We start from the raw sequence: 21624 nt of genomic DNA, 5'->3' as shown, positions 1-21624 counted from the left end.
TTTGCCAGCTTAGATTCTAAGCTGGCAAACTTTGAATTGCAGGAATCACATTAGTGATGACTTTTGGGTTCACACTCTAAGCCTTAGAATGTCTCATGTAGTATTTTTCTTTTCATTTTATTTACTGCTGACATGTAGGAAAAGACAAATAAAGAAACACAATGAAGAGTTAAATTATACGTTTTTGTTTTAATGCTATGTATACAGAGCAACCATATAACAAGCTTTAATCGGATGTTTAACAGAATTAATGGCATTTATATACCTGTTTGTACATTAATTGCATGCAAATGGAAACTACTCAAACTATGCGACATGATTAAACGAGAATATGATTCTAGATATAGTATTGCTCATTCAAGCTAAAGTTATAGCCCCATATACGACAATGCCAGTGTCCCACCATCCCCTTCAAATAATTTCGATCCTGTCGGAAGGAATAGTTAGGCGATGAATAAAAAGCTGATCAAAGATTTAAAACTACAAGATAAAGAGATGTTTGTGGGCTGATAATATATCAAGCAAAACAAAAGAAACAAGAAGAAGAAGAAGAGAGGGAGAAAGATATTTTTGTACTCCGTTGTCTGATAGTACTGAGGTGGGGTTTCAAACCGGTTAAAAAGGAAACAACGGATCTTGTAACGGATGTCGTAACTACATTCTTCTAAATGAATTTACTTTTATTTTACTTACATGCATGTTAATGAACGTCGATGAAAGATAAACGTAAACCCATTAAATTGTTAAATGAACACATTCGTGAAACTTTAACTGACTCTAAACCAATGTTGAAAGCAAAGAGGAAATTGCAAACAAACTACGGAACAAAACAAGAACAAGAACAAAGAAGAAAGAAAAACAAGCAATTGAACAATGAAGGAGTATTCAACCGGTTATACTACCCTTTCAAATGATGGCTCTTCGGGTCCTAAACTTTCCAAAGACAGAAATTTTGCAAACGAAGGATCGATAGACATAAACATAATTCAAAACTATACAATGAACAAGTACAACACCTTATGGGCCCGCATCTCCGGATAAGTGTGCAACCATTGTGTGCCAGTTATTTTTTGGCGGGCCGAATTGGTAACTTTCTATCGAGGAACCTTGCCCCAGTGTAACACACATGCACTAGAATGTAATCCTACGGACTTCAGCAGTCTGGACATACTGTGTAACATTCTGACGTCATCCGAGTGATAGGATATGCGTCATAATAGAACAAAACGCTGTCTACCATGTAAACCAAAATATCAATGGAATACATTTTTCGGTATAGGAACTATACTAGAAACACCCACCACCGTGATTACACCATTTTGAATGGCAGACAATGAAAGAACAGTTCTGGGTACAATATAATATATGGAGTCACTGCACAATCGTAGGCACAGGATATAGGAAGGGAAGTCGCAGAAGAGGTAAGGTCACTTTGGCGGGCGACATAACATTAGGATGCAAATTTCTCGAACAGTTTTTCGCTATGGTATATAAATCAATCACCATGTTCACCTCGACCATCATACCCCCCCCCCCACCCTCAACGCCCTTCTTTCCCTCAAAGATAAATGGAATCCTAACCTTTGTCTATTGAGATTTATTTGTCTGTATCTCTTGTATCGGAAAAAGGAAAGGAGAAACATTGCGCACGTCTAAAATACGAAGCATAAGACCTTAGGTATCAGCGTTATGATAAACTGACTGAAAACGTTTGCAGAGCGTTGTAACAATTATTAAAATATTCAAGAATTATCAATAATTTCCCAATTTCTTCCTCAACAAAGGTTCTTTTCCATATATTGTAACCTGACATAAGCAGGAAATCAAACATATTAGGCAACTAAAATATGAATTTAATTTATTATTCATTTTAACAATTATAGTATAGCCAGTATTTTTTTTTTGATTTGATTCGTATAAAATATTTCTGTATTACTGGTATCAACCTAATTTACATATATATTGCTCTAGACTCCTTACGCCAGGCGATTCATTGAACGAAAGGAAGATAATCACACAATAGAAAATGAAAAGAAATAGAAGATTATATAACAATGCTACATTTTCCTGATTATCATATTACAGCATCCAGTAGTAAAATAGTAATGATATAAGTATAAGTACGCATATATCAATTTTGTTTTAAAATCAATTTCCAAAGGAATCAGCTAGGCCATGTTCAGTTCCAGTGAATGAGCTGCTGAGGCCAGAGCGTACGTGACGGCAGCTAGTTGCTGTTCTACCTTTCCCCATTTTTCAGGATCAGTATTGTTATCGATATCGAACATCGTATCGATAATACCGGCAAATTTATCGCTACTGTAGCTATCTCGGCTGCTGGGAGCAAACACCACATGCCTGTGCAAGAAATGCAATGGAAGACGGAAGCAAGAACGATAAGTTGGATTATTTCGGGATTAATGTCATAAGTTGCATAGAAAATTTCGTAACATTTTCAGACGATTAAGACAATTAAGTTTGTTTTCATTAGTAGTCATACAATTAACTTTTTTTTCTTTTTTTGTAAAAGGCCTAAAAGAATTTGCCTTCCGTAAAACATCATGTATGTATAAGCAACAATAACAATTTTCAGATAGTGGATATAGAAATGCACAAGACAAAATAAAATGCTTTTAATTAGGAATCACCCTAACAGCTTTGTTCGGCGGAACCGGGAGGGGCATATTAGGCACGAATCTCAAGTTTATAAAAGACCTCAAGGTACCTCTGTTCATAAATATAAAGTGTCCCTTGTTGGTAATAAAGTGCTCTCTTTATTTTGGCCATTAACAAGTTTTCAGAAAGTGTCCTTTTGTTGCAAAAGTGAGAACATTCGTAATAAAGAAATGTCCTGTTGTTAACAAATTGAGTAACAAACTGTAACAAATTTAAACTATTTTTGTAGAAAAATATACCAATACTGTAAATTTTTTAACTAAACGCAATGCACAGAAATATCCGTTTGTTCAAAAAGACACTGGGGTAGCTTTGTCCCAATCCCCTTCCACATCCAGGCCATATGCCCCACTCCCTCGAGGTTTGTGACCCTACAAATAGCCTCAATAATCCAATACATATTCTACATACCGTATAGTTGGGCGGCCTGGTAACCCAAGAGGGTCAATGAACGATCTCTCAAAATTCATTAGACGGTCATTTACCTCTCTCACAGCGAGTATACTGTAAAACGGAAATAAAATTTCAAAATTTTTTCATTTCGGAATTTTTTAGTAACAATTCGAAAATGCATGATCTTAACTTCTTTAGATATATGCAAACTCACTGTATTGGTGCAATTCTTACAAGGAGAGAGAGAAAGGGAGGTGGAGAGAAAGTATCTCATTAAGAATAAGTTTGGAAGTTACTTCTTGTAAAGTCTTACTAAGTGCATTCAATCTTACTATGAAGTTCTATTTCCATGGTATGTGTATAAAGCAACAGTGTAAGTGAAAGTACGATATGTGGTGAATAGATAGGTTTTATTACTTTGACCTGCCCTGACCCGTCTTACCAGAAACAAACGCATAATTTATATTGTATTTTAAATATCATGTTTTCTGCCTATTTGTCTTCCATTGTGCAACCGTGTATGATTGTTTTACATTGTCTACCATTGTGTTACATTGTCTGCAATTGTATTACGTTGTCTGTCATTGTGTTATGTATGCCAATGTTTTACATTGCCTGCCATTGTCTGTCTATATATGTGATAAATTGTTTGCCATTGTCTCACATTGTGTGTCATTGTGTTACATTATCTTACGTTGTCTTTCATTGTGTTACATTGGCTCACATTGTCTACCATTGTGTTACATTGTCTTGCATTGTCTTTCATTGTGTTACATTGTCTCACATTGTCTGTCATTGTGTTACATCTTACGTTGTCTTTCATTGTGTTACATTGGCTCACATTGTCTACCATTGTGTTACATTGTCTTGCATTGTGTTACATTGTCTCACATTGTCTGTCATTGTGTTACATTATCTTACGTTGTCTTTCATTGTGTTACATTGGCTCACATTGTCTACCATTGTGTTAGATTGTCTTGCGTTGTCTTTCATTGTGTTACATTGTCTACCATTGTGTTACATTGTCATGCATTGTCTTTCATTGTCTGTCATTATCTGGGACGAAATTAACGATCATCAAGCAATTCGGCAAGTCGTAGAATCAAATCCCCAATTCCGTGAATGTTAAACCTTGCATGAATCTTTTTCTTTTGTATTTTAATTATTTAAATTGATTCCAATTGTAGAAATGACAGCTAGATTAGCTTCTCAGTTTGATTACACTTACTCTGATTTGTCCAATGTGTTCGCGATATAGTTTTCAAATGCGTCAGCCTTCACTTTCAAATTTTCCACGGCGTCTTCCATAAAGTCTGCAAGAAAGAGATTCCATTGAACGTTCAACGTATCATGAGGAGTGCGATGCTCGTTTTTTTTTTTGCAAATCGAGTAAAGAAGGATCTGTGAAAATATGACTTAAAGGGAGTGAAGACTCGCGCACAAAAAAAGTCTGATACCGGTAATCTGACCTAGTTTCGAATGAAGTGTAACAGAAGTGTTAGACACTACCATCGATCCCAGAAAAAAACACACAAAGTTTGCTACCGTCGGTAATTACACACTAGTGTACAGTCAGTACATACAGCTGCGGTCAATACCCACAGCACAGTGTACATAGCAGCGATAGACATCTCAAGTCTAGATAAAAGATAACAAGGTATCACGTTTCATTACTGTCTGCATTTTATAGCGACAAGAACTTAACTTCACTTGCAAGCAACGGAATGATAACTTTTTCAGAGGGCGGCACGCGGTTTGGGGCGAGTCTACAATGCCTTTAAGGTTGAATTTTAGCTTCCAATAAATGAGTGCTAGTAATGCTTCTGCAGCTGTCTGGCTTTCAAGATATTTGCATTTAAAATATGCTTAATCTCTGTAATGTGTTTATATAGACTAAGATGCTGACGTCGACACTGCAGTCCAGGCCTTACTGTTAAAGTTAAACCACTGGTTTTTAAATTTTCAAAAATAACCAACCTAAACATGTCTTTATTACCAACAGAGCAGCCTTAGATAACATTTAACACCATTCGTCCTTGGGAAATAAACACTACATCCTAAACATGTTATGTGAGGCCATACAGTTATGTCTTCCCGGTTTTGTGTTGCAACTGACGAACTGATATTGCCTGTGTATTTGACAAAATAGTCCAGGCACTTAAGTAAATGAACCTCAGTCGTATTAATTGTCATTTATAAAAGTGCTGTGGAAATACAATCTGGACTAATAACAGTGTTTCAAAGGTCTACAGCTAATTACTAAGGTGCCTCAAGTCATTCTTTAATTTAATTATCAGAAGTATAGGTCGGATTTAGCAATCAGTGTAGATCAAGTTAATATGCATATATGTGATACTAATGCATTATTTTTGCATGTATACTAAACGAAAACCTACCGAAGCTCAGATCTCCGTCATTGACCATCTTCTGACCAGTCTCCCCTTCTTTTAAAGCTGTGAAGAAATCTCCAATTCTGTCTGCATAGACCGCACAATTTAACGGGATGATTTTCGAATCTGCCAGATCTCTCAACATCTCAGCGAAGAGTCTCGACGATGCTTGGTGGTAATAGAAGTCCGGGTCATAGAAGTTCTTCACCAACTCGTACGTTTCATATACCGAATGGTACATTGGATATGGAGAAATGGGGATAGTAGCCTTAGAAGAAAAGAAGAAAGAAAGCCTTCCTGTTACGTTTCTAACGATGGAAGTACTGATTATCTCACAACCTAGGGTTAATAGTCTCACGGAAAATTAAACAAAAGAGAACGGGAAACAAAGAGGTGTTGGTAAGGAAAGAGAAAGAGAGAGAGGAAGGGGAAGAGGGGAGGAGAAATAGTAGAAGGAGAAGGGGGTGGAGAAAGAGAAAGGGAAAGGGAAGGGGAAGGAGTAGGAAAAAGGGAGAACGAGGTGGAGAGAGGTGGAGGGGAAGAGGGGAAGGAGAAATAGTAGGAGGAGAGGAAAGAGAAAGAGAAAGGGAAGGAGAAGGAAAAGGAGAAATGGAGAACGAGGTGGAGAGAGAGGAAGGGGAAGAGAGGGGGGAGAAATAGTAGAAGGAGGAGGGGAAAGAGAAAGAGAAAGAGAAAGGGAAGGAGACAGAGAAAGAGAGAAAACGAAAGAGGAAAGAAAGAGAAAGAAGAGGTGGAGAGGGTGGGCGGAGGGAGAGATAGCAAGAGAAGACGTTGAGAAAGGGGAAGATGAATGGGAAGAAGATAAAGAAAGATAAAACAAAATGAGGTGGAATGGACAGTTGACAGAGTGGGAGCAGTGATATGAAGAGGAATCAGCATAACCAACCTACCTTATCATGCACAAATGTGTAGTCAACAGCACTCACACCAACGACTTGAAGGAAAGGGGCGTAGTCACTTCCAGATCCTAGATCGTGTATACTGTGTAATAAAAGCATTGGTAATAAAACGAGAGTCGTTCTGAGAATTTAAATTCTCTATAATAAACTTACCTGCAGTGCGAGGAGGATGATATGGATTTTGAAATGTAATACAAAACAAAGTAAGAATCGGCGAAATATTACTATACAAATTTATTTACAAACTGATGATTATATTTCAATTTATTACACAGGAGTAGCAGAAGCTAAGGATACGCGTATATAGTGAGGATTGGAAGAAAATAAATGTCAGTATAATAAATACGGTAAGTGTCACTTATGTGTGTTAGTGCCAAAGGTGGAGCGGGAGGGGAGGGGAGGAGGGATGGGGAGGAGGAGACGGGGGAGTGGAAATGGTTGGGGTGAAGACCCACGACGCTCTGAGCAAAGATTCGGAGCAAGATTGAGCTTTTGGCACTCAGCAAGATATTGGAATTATTATTGATAGTAAGACAATTTCTAGAACTATAAATCTATACTGGTGGCAAAATTTCGGCAAGAATATGTACTAATTGATGCTTACCCTGGCTCATCTTCACCCGAATCCCGAAGGCTCCATCTGTCATAAACAGTGGTTACTGCTCCATTCTCAAACTCGTCGGGATTAGGATCAGGAACCTGTCAAAAGATGGGAAAGCATTGACATATATATATATATATATATATATATATATATTTATACAACTTGTACTGTCGAGGTAAGAATGGGCGTCAGACACCAAAACCAACCTCGATATGTTATAGACATAGACTGAACTAAAACATAGTGCATGAAACATCGAATTAAGTCGTCTCGTAAGTTAAACCCTGTAATAAGAAGACCAAACGTTGTACTGCAAGTATATCCACGGGCCACTTGTATTAAATGATGGAGATATACCAGCTGGATGAGTAAGCTTTGAGAAAATTCTGTCATTCGCCACTACTCTACTTCACGACGCTCCTTGTGATTGATTTTAAGTAGATTTTTTGTTTGTTTTGAGAAACACCGATTTAGGAAACCGAGTTAATCAACTTTCCGATTTTGGTTAGTCTTCTGATGTAGATATCCTCATTTGATACAACATACTACAGTGACCTTTTTCCGTTTCACTAAAGGTAATTAACCGTTTCAATTGAACTTCCCACCTCTTTGTAATTTACCATTACATATGTTCACCTTGCCTAAGTTAAGAATCTTGATCTAAGGTGTATGGCGAAGTATTTTGATCTTTGCTGACCTTAACATGAACTTTCACGTAGTTTACCATGAACGATATCATACGTTCAAGTGTTATGCTGCAGGAAAGCTTCAGTACATGAGTTCGTCAGAATTTAGCCAATATTCCGCACTTACAATGTTATCCGAGGTAGTTACTTATACTCGTGAAAATGTGCACATCAAGAACATTTGTTTAAGCTTGATAAGTCACATGTGACATCACACTTCAAAATTAGTTTAAACTATACCAATGCCAAATGACCTTTCACCTCTACCAAACAAACAACGGCACTATTGTGACCTTTGTCCATCCTTTAATGGCGAACTCTAATTAAAAGGTAAATATACACAACTGACATTATGCAACGTGACTATCTAGGTAATGAGCTTGCGGGGTAATAAATGAACCTGTAATGAGGTGCCTGTCAGATACCTACCAATTTCGTTGCTGCCCGAATAGTGTTGTATAGGTTCGGTGTCGATCCAAAGTCTGGTGTATATGTCCCTTTATTCAAGAGAAACAAAAACAAAATTTACTATAAGTGAACAAATTTTGCGCTTTTTGCATATCACTGTAGTAACTTTGTATAGATTTTACCTTCTTTTCATTACAAAATATTTCATTTAATTTTTTTGTAACTTGGTCTTTGTTTTGCTCTCGTGAACGAAAATAGAGTCCACCGCTTCTTTTAAAACATAGTCATCTGACTAATAAACATGTGAATATAGTCTTTCAGTTGTTCCAATAATAATAATAATGATGGAAAAAACATATAGCACTTTCCTTAAAACCATGTGTTAAAAGTATGCAAGTAAGGAGAAGAAAGCTGCTTATATATGTCATAGGGATAGCTTAAGGAGATTACAAAGCTGGGATTACTTAGACATGTAAAGACTTGCTAATAGGATTAAAGGATAGAGCTAGAGATGAGGAGAGGGGTTTAGGGCAGTTGGGCTGTGGCTTTTGTGAGGTGAGGAGCAAAGGTATTAAGGAGAGACAAGAAAAGGGAGAAGAGGAGGTTTTGTGAGAGGATAGCAGTGATAGTGTTACAAGGTAGCAGAGGTTGTTGATGAAGGATTGATGTTAGATGATTGTGAAAGGAAGCAGTGGCATTTTGTGGAGTCGGAAAATAAAGAAGAAATAGCATCGAATAACACTGCCCTGAACTTATTACCCCAAACAACGTAACACCATGAAAAAGGGTTTGGACTTCTAACTCACCGCTGACTGCGATATCAATGTTTAAATAGGCGACTGCACGGTTGTCAAGATTCTTAGAAAATTCCTGATCAATGAGTAAAACAAAAGCAAAATCAAATTAATTCCACGATGTGTAATCGTTGTTATCAACTGGGAATATTATTTTAGTAATATATATTATATATGGGAACATTGTCAAATCGTAAATGGATTACGCAATATACACTATCGTATCATCCCAAACTCGGTGTCTTTCTAAAGATCTCGAAATATTTAAGTACCGCATTAAACTTCCATTGTATACTTTTCTTCGTCACAGTTAACGTATATAAGACCATATGGACAATGGTTTTTCTTGTAAAAGCAGTAATAAGCCCCCCCGGAATCATAAGCATTTTGTGATATTTATTTTTCTCTAGTATAGCGTTTCAACCACAAATATACATGTCAGTATGTGAGATTATATAGGCTATATAGTTATCAGGAATTACTAACTCCAGACCATGCAGAGTGTGTGTAGGGGGGGGGTGGGGGAGGGGATACTTGTGGCTTCAGCTACAGATATTTCGTGTTCTCTTGAAGAGATTTAAAACACGGACACATATTTCTTAGATGAATGCAATGTATATCAAACAGAACCAGGCGGGGCTTTGTTGGGGAAGCCCCTGAAAGCTGTAAAGTATTGTTAGCCTTATATTATCCAGATATTATATATGTAGACGTAATTAAAAGAGAGAACGAATTTGTACTTCGTTTTCTTAATTTTTGTTTCAGTGCTATTATATGCTAATGGGTGTAGAACCACGCTAAACTCGGCTTTATTTCGGCACCGACTCGGCAACGATTTGGGACAGACTTGTTTAAAATTCTATCTATATATGACACCCCATGCACCCCCTTGAATATAAGCCCCTGCGGTGATACATACTGCCTCCCATCAGACTTAGAAACAAATATTGAAACGCTGCCTATAGGTACATGTTTTGTAAACTTATAGCTCTAAAATGAAAAGAAAAACGGTTTCCTTACAATTATGCTGTAGCTGACAAATCTAAGCTATGACAATAAATTCTGTTTAAGGTTTAGACGTGACTCTGACTGTATTGTATGGTTAACACGTGTTTGTTATAGTACTATACCGTATTTAGAGGTACACCATATGTGAATATTTTCAAATCGTTATGGATTACATATAGACACTGCATTACTTTAAAAAAAGCAATGCTGTACTGAACGTATAGTATTATAATTTAGAAACATGTTCTCGGCAACGTACAAAGATTGTCCATACATGACGTCACAACTGACGTAACTTGGTGAGACTATAGTATGAATGTAAAACTGTGCATAGAGTAATTACAACTGTCACATATTATACTGGCACACATTACTGTCACACATTACTGTCACATACTACTGTCACATATTATACTGTCACATATTATACTGTCACATATTATACATTTCATACACTATGGTGCTATGAAAAATGAGATAAGATGGTCACTTGATACACTTGCTGAGTAGCCTTCATAAAACACCCTATATAATCACATCCCACCAGATAAAAGTCATGTTGGGTTACAAATCCTGTCTGTATATAGTCAAATGTGTATACAGCTTGACAATAAAACTCTAATCTTGTGACGAAATACTGTTTCTTTACATTATTGCATAGCCTCCAGTTGTCTTTCTGAGAAAATTAAAACAAGTCTTCCACCAAGATATGGTCCATATTTTCAACAGTTTTGTGAAGCTTATAACTGTGATTATCTACGCAGAATTTCCTTTGTCGAGACGTTTACTTACAAAAGGTTTTTACACTTTGATACTATATCGAGAAAATGATCATACATTGTTAAAATGTCAAGTTGGTTTACATTGTTATCGTGTGTGTCAAACGATATAGAAAAGAAGAAGAAGAAAAAACGATATAATTAAAAGAGCAAAGGTTAATATATAACACATGTTCAGCATACCCATTACGATTATTGAAACAGATGGATAGGTTTATCTAAATATGAAACTGTTCCAGTTAAAACAAGAACTATTAGCAAATAAATAACGTTCTGCATAGACATTTATATGACTAATTACACTAATTACACGAACTTGTATTGACATCAAACATGATGCATAGTTGTCATAAAACGATGCAATCCTGTTACCAGTGATAAGTTTGCTTGTATAAGCAAAATGTTTTGCAATAAAAGTACATGACCATATGTTTCTTTCATTCTGCTTGATAAATTGCGAAACTCAAGAGGAAAAATAAATAAATGAAAACATTACTGAAGCGTGAGAGTGTAAGAAATAATATAAAATAGGCTATGTGGAATATCCTACATATAGTTAATAATAGTATGAAAATATGATAAATATCGTCTGTTTCTTGTCAATTTAGAAACAGTCCATAACATTGATGAACATCGTTAATCAATGGTGGATAATGCCTTGAGGTTGGCAATACAATGCTTCTTGAAGTTTGGGTAGAAGTGACCATTTTATGACTATCTAGCATATTTATAAAAGAGAATTTATTTGACCTATAATTAGAATGGGTTCACCACCATTAACCCAAGTGACACTATTCTTTGAGTGCTATTGAGGCTATTCTTTCCCCGCAGCCCATGCACCACATTACCACATTATAACACTACCATATCATCACAATCTTACTAACACCCAATCCTCGTTCCTTGTGACTATAAAAAGACCACCTCAACCCATTCACTTGAGCCGATCAGACCGTACTCCTCAACGCCCCAGCTATTAAACATGAAGCTAAATCTCTAAATGGACTCACCTCAACCCATTCATTTGAGACAATCAGGCCGTACTCCTCAGCCCCCAGCTACCAAACATGAAGTTAAATCTCTAAATGGACTCACCTCAACCCATTCATTTGAGCCGATCAGACCGTACTCCTCAGCGCCCCAGCTACCAAACATGAAGTTAAATCTCTAAATGGACTCACCTCAACCCATTCATTTGAGCCAATCAGACCGTACTCCTCAGCGCCCCAGCTACCAAACATGACTGTTCGTCTTGGTCTCCAGCCTATATGTTGGAAAATATTTATATCAAAATTGGCCAATTTATTCATATCTTGACCATATTCATGAATATTTTAGTATTTTGATGTTTACGTGTGTTTTAATCCTTTAGTATCTCACAGACATCTTTCAATAGAATTTTCTTCAGCGGCGGATGGACAGGTTGTATATAACTCTGAGGAGTGGGGGATGGGGGGAGGAAGATACCCCCCATGGGCGTCAACAGGTGGGGGACGGGGGGACATGTCCCCCACTTTCAAAAGTGGAGGGGATATCATATCATTTGTCCCACCCACTTTTCAGAGCAGTTATTAAAAAAAATCACATGCATATGCGCGATTTTCTATCACAATTGCTGAGCTGATTCAAGTAGAATCTAACCTAAGAATCATTATCAATAAATTGCACTGGAAATTAGAACAGTGCTTGGCCCTTTATCCCCCTTCCTCCGATATTCACCCTCCCCGCTTCGTCCGAGACCTCTGATAAAAGTTTGTGCGATGTTTGAACGATGTTTTAGAGTGTTTTGTGGAAGCACCCCTTCTCGCCAGAAAATGGAACTCCCCTTGCCCTACACTGTGAATCAGAGAAAACAACGACGCATTTCAACTTGAAAACAAGGCGAAGACCCCACCAGGAAGGTAATATCATATATTTTAGGCCCTACAGACAGTATTCTGCCTGTATGCAGGATATTATATGATACCAAACTACCGAAAATATTTCGTTTGAGATGGACGCTGTTTAATTCGTCTCCCTTGAATGTCAGAACGGCATCTTTCTACCAGTACTTTCTGTCGGAATTTAGTTTTGTGATACAAAATTTCTCCTCACAGATCTGGTTCTGATGTAACTAAAAACGACTCAGGAAGGCCGTCTCCTGCGATCTAGGTGGTCTTATGTACCCACAATTTTCTGGTACGCTACGCGCCAACCAATGGTGGCGCTCCGCTTAGATAGTATAGTGTCCCCCTCACTTTCTGAAACCTGCTGACGCCCATGCCCCCCCCCCAAAAAAATATGGTCTAAATTAGCGAATAACTCAGCTTACCCCTACAATGTGGGTACGTAATTGCATCTCATCATTATTTCGGATAAAATTATGACCAACCTTCTTTCAACAATACTCCAAAAGCCCTAGCGACTTCCATCATGGCTGCAGTACCGCTGGATGGATCAATGGCGCCAAAAGCCCATGCATCTCTATGGTTACCCAGTATGACGTAACGATCTACACGAGAATGGAACAAGTCCAGGTTTTAGTAAAGTTAACAGCAGTGCTTCCTCGTACTTCAAATACACACATGCACACTTCAAGAAGGTAATACATGTTAATTATAGGCTTATGTGACATTACCGATAATCAAAGCACTCACTAAAATCACAAAATATTTGCATAGTTGTGTATCGATATCTGTTAACACGGAATAATTTATGTATAAACTTGATAACTCAGTGTTGTATACCATCCTTGGTATGGATTAATCTATATAAAGCTATGTAAAGAGTCTGGTCATATTTTTTTCAACCCCCCCCCCAATAAAATACATGATAATTACAAAATCAGCCCCTATGCACATATGCAAAGTAGGCTATAGTGCTAAGCAGTCACTGTGAAAACCTAGACTCTCAAAGATCGGAAGGTCTATATAGGACTAACATTGTTGATTTGTTTAAGGACAGAAACATTTTTTTCAATGAATAAACATGTTTTACACTTTAAATACTATAACTATCTGTGACAGAAACACCTTTATGAACTTGATCAACTGCAATAGTGAACATGCTAGTGATAACAGAAAGGTGTATCATCCCACAAAAAACAAACCCCAGTGGATCTGCTAATCCTTTGTAACAAAGAAAACATTTTTTCTTATTTTTATTCACTTTGGGATGTAGATTTAAGTGATTTGGAAGGCATAAAATACCTCTTAGAGTCATGTACTTGTTTAACGACTTTTTGTACATAAAACCTATAAAACAATACTTTTCTTTTTCTAGTGAAGTTAATGGCGAAAGAAATTTTTATTCGTATGAAATAATCCTATATTTTAACTACTCAATGCATGCTCTAATAGATGCTAAAAAGTCCGGACAAAAGAATAGGAAAAGTAAAGTACAAAACTGCTACAAAGAAAGCAAAGTATGTCTTTGTTACCTAATTCACGATATCTTGAGTGTTTCTGTTATATTTTGTGGGTATAATAGTGTGTCAAAAAGTTGAAAGGTAATATAAAGAGCAACCAGTGGCGTAGGAAGGTACTTTTGAGTGGGGGGGGGGGGGGCTGAAGATGGCCGGCCTGGGGGAGGGGTCTAAGGGGAGGGGGACACCCCCTCCCCTTTGGAATTTTTTGCATTTCCAGGTGGCCTCAGATGCAATTTGGTGCAATATAGCACACTTCAACACCCACTCCGTTTTGTAAACTTAATTCTGTATTTTCACCTGGCATTAGATGCAATTTGGTGCTCCAAATGAGATTTTTTTCTCATTTGGAAATGAAAAAGGGGTTTTCTGACTTGCGAAGCGGGGGGGGGGGGGGCGGAATGATACTTCCGCCCCTCCACATTTTTCACTGGGGGAGGGGGCTGGCGCCCCAACCTCCAGGTTCCTACGCCCTTGAGAGCAACAGCATAACTCTTTGGAATTTCAAATGTTGACAATTTTGTTTGACGATTACAGGTTAATTAAACTAAAAATATCACTGTCGCAACATGTTTGATCGTTCTGGACACATGAATTCATACATGTATGAATTAACCACGCTATTGCAAATAATTTTAAATATTTTATTTGTCATTTTCGTCAAGGTATTGCTGTTACTATTATGTACAAACTGAAGGGGTTTAACAGAAGAAGATCAGAATATATCCCCATGTGGTATAAGTGACCTCAAAATGATTGATTACAACTAATTAGATTGGATCATGTTTCATACAAAGTAGAACAATGGATGGTTGATTCATTTCTGTGACGTCATAGAAATTCAGCATGCAAAAAGATCAATTGATTATGGCATTGGAATATGCAACATAATATAAGCTAATGTGGAATATTTGGCTGTCGTATACCGCATAAGGCTACAGTAAAATGAACCTTCCCTCGTAGTGAATTATACGTTAAAAGTTCATTTTCATACTTGTGATTATATAGGCTAGACACAATAGATTACATTACCTATGTTATGGCTGTACAATAGCACTCCTGCTGGAGCAGGGTGCACACTAATAAACTTGACGCTGCTGTGTGTTCATTGGTAATAAATCCTTTGATGACTTAAAAACTGATTTTTATAGTCACTGATAATAATCGTGTGAACAGTCACCGCTGAGCAATATAAGGGAGCTTTTCAATGTAAATATTAATCTTACCAACTCCAAGATTACACTACTTTGTGGATATAAGGAGAATTTTATACCATTAGATAAACGAGACTGTGAGCCAATACTCCATTACTTAGAAGAAATTGAACTTACTCAAGTCTAAGACACGATATATAGAAAAACTAGCCAAGGGCTTTACTAATGTAACTTCAAAACGTCAAAACTAACAGTTCATACAGTGTTGCGCTAGATTGGTATGTTACTCATCATTTTTTCCCCTATATGTTCTCGTGCATGGGCAACGGCAAAAGCTTGATTCAGCCAACAAAAACTATAATACAGATTCGTGTTGTTTAAACAAACAATGTCATTCTGAGCATGCGCGTGAGAGCCAATACTGACTCGTTCAAGTAGGGGTTAATTATACACAGAAGTTCTTTCCGTCGTTAAGTTCATTGCGTTCAGTTGAAACAGATGCTGTATCGTATACGTTTAGTTGTTTTCATGTCATTTCACATGTTTAAATTAACAGAAAGTATATATTTCTTTCCCAAAGCAGAACAGCACTATTTGTCACATGATGCCTGTTTTAGTCGAATTTATAGAAAGGAGAGCTGGAGACTCATCGGACTAGCATATATGCATTCAAATATAAATGGAAAGAATGTGTTAATATGACTATAGAAAGTAAAGTAAAAGTATATGCCTATGCCACCCTTTGATGATCTTGTTCAGTCAATGTCACTATAATTGTGAACACACAACTTGTCACAAACTTATTGATATTTCGCACAATAGATTTCAAACAAAATGTTAAAAAAAGTGGTTAAAAGTGTATTTCGAGTTGCTGAAGCTTATGACGAGTTATTGAAACCTATAGCGATTCTTGTTTGACTGTGTAAGTCCGTTTAACATACCTGGTTCTACACTACCGCGTATTGTACCAATGACATTCCAAGCGTCGGTACGTTGATTCGATGTTGAAATTCTCATTCTCACCAGGCTGAAAGTAAAACGTCATGAAGAAAATCATGAAACGCTAATATGAATAACATGATTGGTTTTAATGCTTCCTTGAAGTATGAATGCGAAACATTTTCAATAATCAGATATGTTAATGTATAATACGTGAATTACTTCATATGGTATATAAACACATTAAACATGGACGTGCGAAATAAGCATGCGAAGTAAACGTTCGAGGTTGCTAGGATTAAAACTAAATGAATTACTTGTAAGATATTGTGACGAGAGATGTAAACCTATCGGTAATTAATGTCACTGTCACGTGAAATACGTTAATCGACTGTTTTTGTCGTCGCATCATTAACTTGAAGTGTCATCTGTAGATCGATTGCTACTATGACATAATCGTTGCGAACCGATTAAAATATAAAAATACAATATCTGTTTATGACCATTAACGCATAATAGTATTTAACATTAGGAAAGGCTCATAGTCCTTCTCTATATCTTAAAACACAAAAATTGTATTAGTCTCATGGACTGTGAATGTTTGCTCTTGTACGCAAGAGGCCACCAAGAGTTTGCAAAGTGCTATGTGCTACGTAGTACTTTCATACACCCTACGCTTATGACGTCATAAACCAAATCAGTAGAAACAATGTCTTACGATTCATTGCTAGGAGCTGCAAATCCTGGTCCGTATTTATAAGTGAGCCCTTCAATTCCACCACGCCACTCTTCGATAACCTCATCTCCTTCCATTAAACTGAAGAACAAAAATCAAACAAATGAAATATAATTATTTGTGAAAGGCCAATAATCTGAAGTGATAAGACATACAGTTTCCAGCCTTTACCAGTAAAATGATTAACAATAAAAGATTTGCTGCAACTGGACATCATTTCAAGAAAAATGAATTGTAAGAGAATTGTGTACATAATCACAACTTTTTATAGAAAAGAAAGGTGAAAACTCCTTGCTGAAATATATAATAATAAATACAATGGTAGGCAAAATAATGTTATGCTTGCTCAACCAGTCCATTTCGATCCTCCCCATCCCCATCACCGTTTATACCGAAGTCTTAACACCCCACCTTTTTACATTAAATGTTACGATTCATTAGAAAGGCCTCACATTTTTTCGAACTAAAAATTGTTATCTTTTTTTGTCCGAGAGCTACGCAGTCTCCAAATAATACCCAAAACATTGAATTGCAATAATTAGATAATTAAAGGCAGAATTGTAGCTTGAAAAAGAAAAAGACTGCTACAAATATTTTTTTTATAGCTATTAAAATTTGCAAAATATGCACCTTAAAGATATGGAATGCTCCTTTAAGGCTAAATTGATGATGACGTCAGCTCCTCAATGTAGATCTAAATGTTCATGTTTGATAAACTCGTTTGATAAATTCCAATACCTCAACCAAAACATGTTCATTTAAACTGCATGTATATTAAAGAGCATCCTTGGGTGAAATTGAACACCATTTGTCCATGCCAAGTTTTGGTAATGTACTTTAAGCAGGTCATTTGAGGTCATAAAATTCTTATGTTTTCCAATTGCGTTTCGTGTTGCATCTGAGGAACTGACCGCATGGATCTCTGTATTAGAATGAATAGTCCGGTCACTGTAATAGGATGTTTAAAGGTTCATTTTTCAAAGTTTTGAAAGTGATATAGAAACTTTTGTGGGATGGAAAAGGGGGGGGGGGGGGGGCGGTATACATCCCACACCCCTGGATCCGCGATTGTATCGTATTAGGAATCAATATTGATAGACTTTAAACAGGGCCGGACTAAGGTGTACAATTCTCAATCAACCAACCAGCGTCGCTGTGGCATTGGAACAAGCTGCGCATTCGGCGCCGCGGAATAAACTACCACATTTCGCGATATAAGGGTACATCAGCGCCTGCGACACAACCTACCGGTCCCGAGCACAGTAAGTCAGTAGGGTAACCCGCCCTGCAATAAGATCTATGGTGACAAACCTGAGGAAGTATTTTGCATTAACGGACGGAATTGGGTGAATAGGAATGGTTGGTAATCCAAGGTATGTACTGCCATTTTCTGGATACCTGTAGGCGCTCTCTGTTTTGTGCAAAAAAAGAAAAAGAAAAGAAAAGCTTACTAATAATTTACAAAAAAATTGAATTTTGTTCACTGCTAGGAAAATGATCCATATTAATGTTGTTAGTACATTATGATAACGTTTTGTTAATAGCAAAGTTAATTATAAGTAAACTATAGCTAAAAATGAGATGTATTTGGACTTCTTATTTTACTATAAGTATAGATCTTTTTACTTTCTAACGTGTTTACTATTGTAGAGTTTATACTATGCTTACAGACACCACCCCACTCCTACATTGCGACTACTCCTCCATTTGGTGGTCACGTGATGGAGAAGACATTATACACACATTACAATTGAGATATTTTCACATGTTCTACAATGTATTGATCTTAGAAAGAAGAGGTGCACAAACTAACAGGAGAAATGATGTAATTGAGGGCTAAGGGTATTTCCCGATATACGAGGTGACCGTTAAAGTTAAAATAAAGGCTTCAGAGTTCTGTTATCGTAAACAATTTTTAGCAAATACGTAATTATAACTGCACATTGTTGACATTAAAATACTGGAATTTGTGCAAGCATGGAATGCACAGAGGGTCCATTCGTCAGAACGCTTTTGTGTAGCTTTTTGGCTTCCCCTCAAATCAAGTCACATGTCCCATTGCCCCTCGAAGTCTGTTCCTCCTCCCCAGATTAAAGCCCTCTTCCACTGCCTCTGGTTTGAACCGTGTAAGATCTTCGGAAGTTTATATTGGAGCGTGCATGTTTTTGGCTTCTTTCCTGTGTATCGGGGACTTATGGGGAAGGATGAGGTTGAAACGTTTCATTAAGATGACATTCAGACCAGGGAGTTGTTCTATAACAACTCCCTGCATAGACCGATACAAGTTCTGTAGTCAGCGACACGATATTTCACTAATGCATTAATTTTTTTACCAACAGCAGGGTAGCCAGGGGTAAGGGGATCTCCACTTCCATCCAAACAGCTACCCCTCTGCGAGCCAGTGGGTGGTAGGTACAACCCATCTGGGTATACAGGTTGACCAAGGACGGTGTAATCCGCAGGGTCTGAGAACAAAATTAAACCCTTCGCGCCAAACTGGGCGGCAAATTTGCCCTGTACATGAGAAAACAACATTAAAAATGTATGTTTACAACTATATAGACTGATCTGACGAGAGGGAAGGAGGGGTAGGTTAAGGTGGCAACAGTCTAATGGCAATGGGTTGTAAATAGGAATCTACGACAAAAAAAATATGGGTTTCAAAGAAATGTATCTTCATTTCCATAACATACTTCAAGTAAAATGAGGACTTCATTAAGGTGGCGCTGCCAAAATTGCCTTCGGGGTTCGACCTGGCTTTCAACAGTTGTAAGTTTCTATGCATTTGCTTTGTCGAGGCACTTATTACTATTTTTAATGTGTTAAATTTGCTAAAACATATTCAAACTTCAGTCCTCATTTCGCATTGGATATAAAAACACGTTTCCGTTTTGAAAGCTTCCTGAGATAATTATTGACCACCAAATTTGCGCCTGAACCGCGTAATCTGCCACGATACTACTAGCTCGAACGATTCTTACTGTTGTTCCTGCATTTCTGTATGTAATCACGAGAGGATACCATCTTATAACAAGTTTAAAAAATGAGTACAGACAAGTTGGGTATTTCTTCTTATTGAGATTATATAAAACTCTTACCTTGTCTCCGCGATAAATTTTGCCATATCTGGCAATCACGATTTTATCCTGCACACTGATTCCTAAATCTTCGAGGGCGAAAAAGTCCTCAACTCTGGCGTAGTTTGCGTAAACCAATTCGCCCTAAAAATATTAACAGATATGGTAGTATTAAAACCGTATACCATAACACTAATTTTGATCGAGTACCAATTTTTTATCGAGTACGAATATACCTGCGTAGGATATCCGTTTTTCTCTCTGTGAGTACCAAATAATTAAGGTACATCTGTACGAAGAAGATATACTGGACTTCGAGATATAATAATATCCTATCATTTCCTGGGACCTATAGGAGTGGTTTATCGTGATTCAGTACTGCAGTCATATTCTAATTAACCAAGATATTATTAAGGAAACCACTTATCTCCTACAAAAACAAAGCAGTGATGAGCAGTTTCACTTGTTAATTGGATTGAGTATCGCCTTCATGCGAATTGTTTTGCTTATGGCATGGAAAGTAACTTGTTATACTTGTTACGTAACACAGCTATATACATAGTAGCTCATATAAGTCACTAAGTTCGTCACAATCCAAGCTTGCAGAAATGGGCTGTTTATAACGGTTTTCAAGTGTCATACATATCCTACCCACTAAATGACTTGTCCATATTATGGCACCAGCAGACATTCCTTACCATTTTAAACCAAAATCGCGTGTAATATTCTATTCTCTTTCGAAGAGACACGTGGCACCTCACGTGACGTAAGAACGTTATGTATCCACGGGTACATTGTTAATGTAAAGGGGCATGGGGTTGAGAATGGACAGCATACCCACGATCTGTCTTGTGTGACTTTTCTTAAGAAATAAAGTACCGGCATAAATAATTACATTTTCAGTTAGAAGATGAACCAAGTTAGCACACTGATTCGTAACACTTCAGACAACTGGGAACCGAACAATAAAGATCATGATATCTGAAACCCTCCCCCACCCTCCCCCACCCTCCCCCACCCTCCCCACCCTCCCCACCCTCCCCCACCCTCAAAATAAAGGTAGGCGTAAGAATTTCATTTTGCGTGTGTGTGTGTGTGTGTGCGAATGAACATTTGGTGTTATTGTATATGGTAACCTATAACAGTGTTATACCATAAACACAGCTTTGACCATGAGCATTCTTTTGGTTATTTGAAAGGGTACGTCGTGACAAGCTGTGATCATGCGAATGTAGCCATGGTATTTTATTTGATATCTTACCTCTACGATACCGTTAGCTGAGTAAGCATTAAATGGTGGTAGCACATCTTTATCTTTTCCTGTCTCATCGAGAGCAGGCTCAGAGGTTTGTGATTCGTACTCTACTTGGTATCCATCTTCTGTGTCATTGTAAACGAGATGTTGAACCTGTAAATTAAAGATATAAAATGTTAAATGGAACTACAAAACATTAAAAAATAAATTAAAAAAACGTTTTAATGCACAACAATTATTGTTTTAATTTTCACGAGTGGTATGGGAACGAATGGGCGAAGAATGAGTGTGTGTGTGTGTGTGTGTGTGTGGGCGGGGGGGGGGGGGAGGGTTATGGTAGATGGAGGATAGGGTATTATGTGTGAGAAGTAACCAGGTGAGCATACCTGATTAGTAAGGAAG

General features: G+C 37.4%; 1 protein-coding gene across 1 annotated transcript in view; it reads right to left on the bottom strand.

The window, feature by feature from the left end:
- Positions 1–169: 169 nt before the first annotated feature.
- The window catches only part of LOC139961531 (putative N-acetylated-alpha-linked acidic dipeptidase), a 37856-nt gene continuing 16401 nt past the window's right edge, over positions 170–21624 (bottom strand). Inside the window, exons 3-18 of the mRNA XM_071960761.1 lie at positions 21229–21375; positions 19989–20111; positions 19224–19404; positions 18202–18301; positions 16873–16971; positions 16157–16242; positions 13030–13149; positions 11840–11922; positions 8884–8947; positions 8099–8166; positions 6984–7078; positions 6371–6461; positions 5466–5727; positions 4298–4382; positions 3088–3180; positions 170–2358 (exon numbers count right to left, since the gene is read on the bottom strand). Of these exons, the coding sequence (XP_071816862.1) occupies positions 2169–2358; positions 3088–3180; positions 4298–4382; positions 5466–5727; positions 6371–6461; positions 6984–7078; positions 8099–8166; positions 8884–8947; positions 11840–11922; positions 13030–13149; positions 16157–16242; positions 16873–16971; positions 18202–18301; positions 19224–19404; positions 19989–20111; positions 21229–21375 (1887 nt within the window). The 3' untranslated portion in view covers positions 170–2168. The remainder of the gene's footprint in view (positions 2359–3087; positions 3181–4297; positions 4383–5465; positions 5728–6370; positions 6462–6983; positions 7079–8098; positions 8167–8883; positions 8948–11839; positions 11923–13029; positions 13150–16156; positions 16243–16872; positions 16972–18201; positions 18302–19223; positions 19405–19988; positions 20112–21228; positions 21376–21624) is intronic.

Source organism: Apostichopus japonicus, chromosome 20 (assembly GCF_037975245.1).
Source record: "Apostichopus japonicus isolate 1M-3 chromosome 20, ASM3797524v1, whole genome shotgun sequence".
Taxonomy (NCBI): domain Eukaryota; kingdom Metazoa; phylum Echinodermata; class Holothuroidea; order Aspidochirotida; family Stichopodidae; genus Apostichopus; species Apostichopus japonicus.
This window is presented reverse-complemented; position numbering and strand designations above follow the sequence as displayed.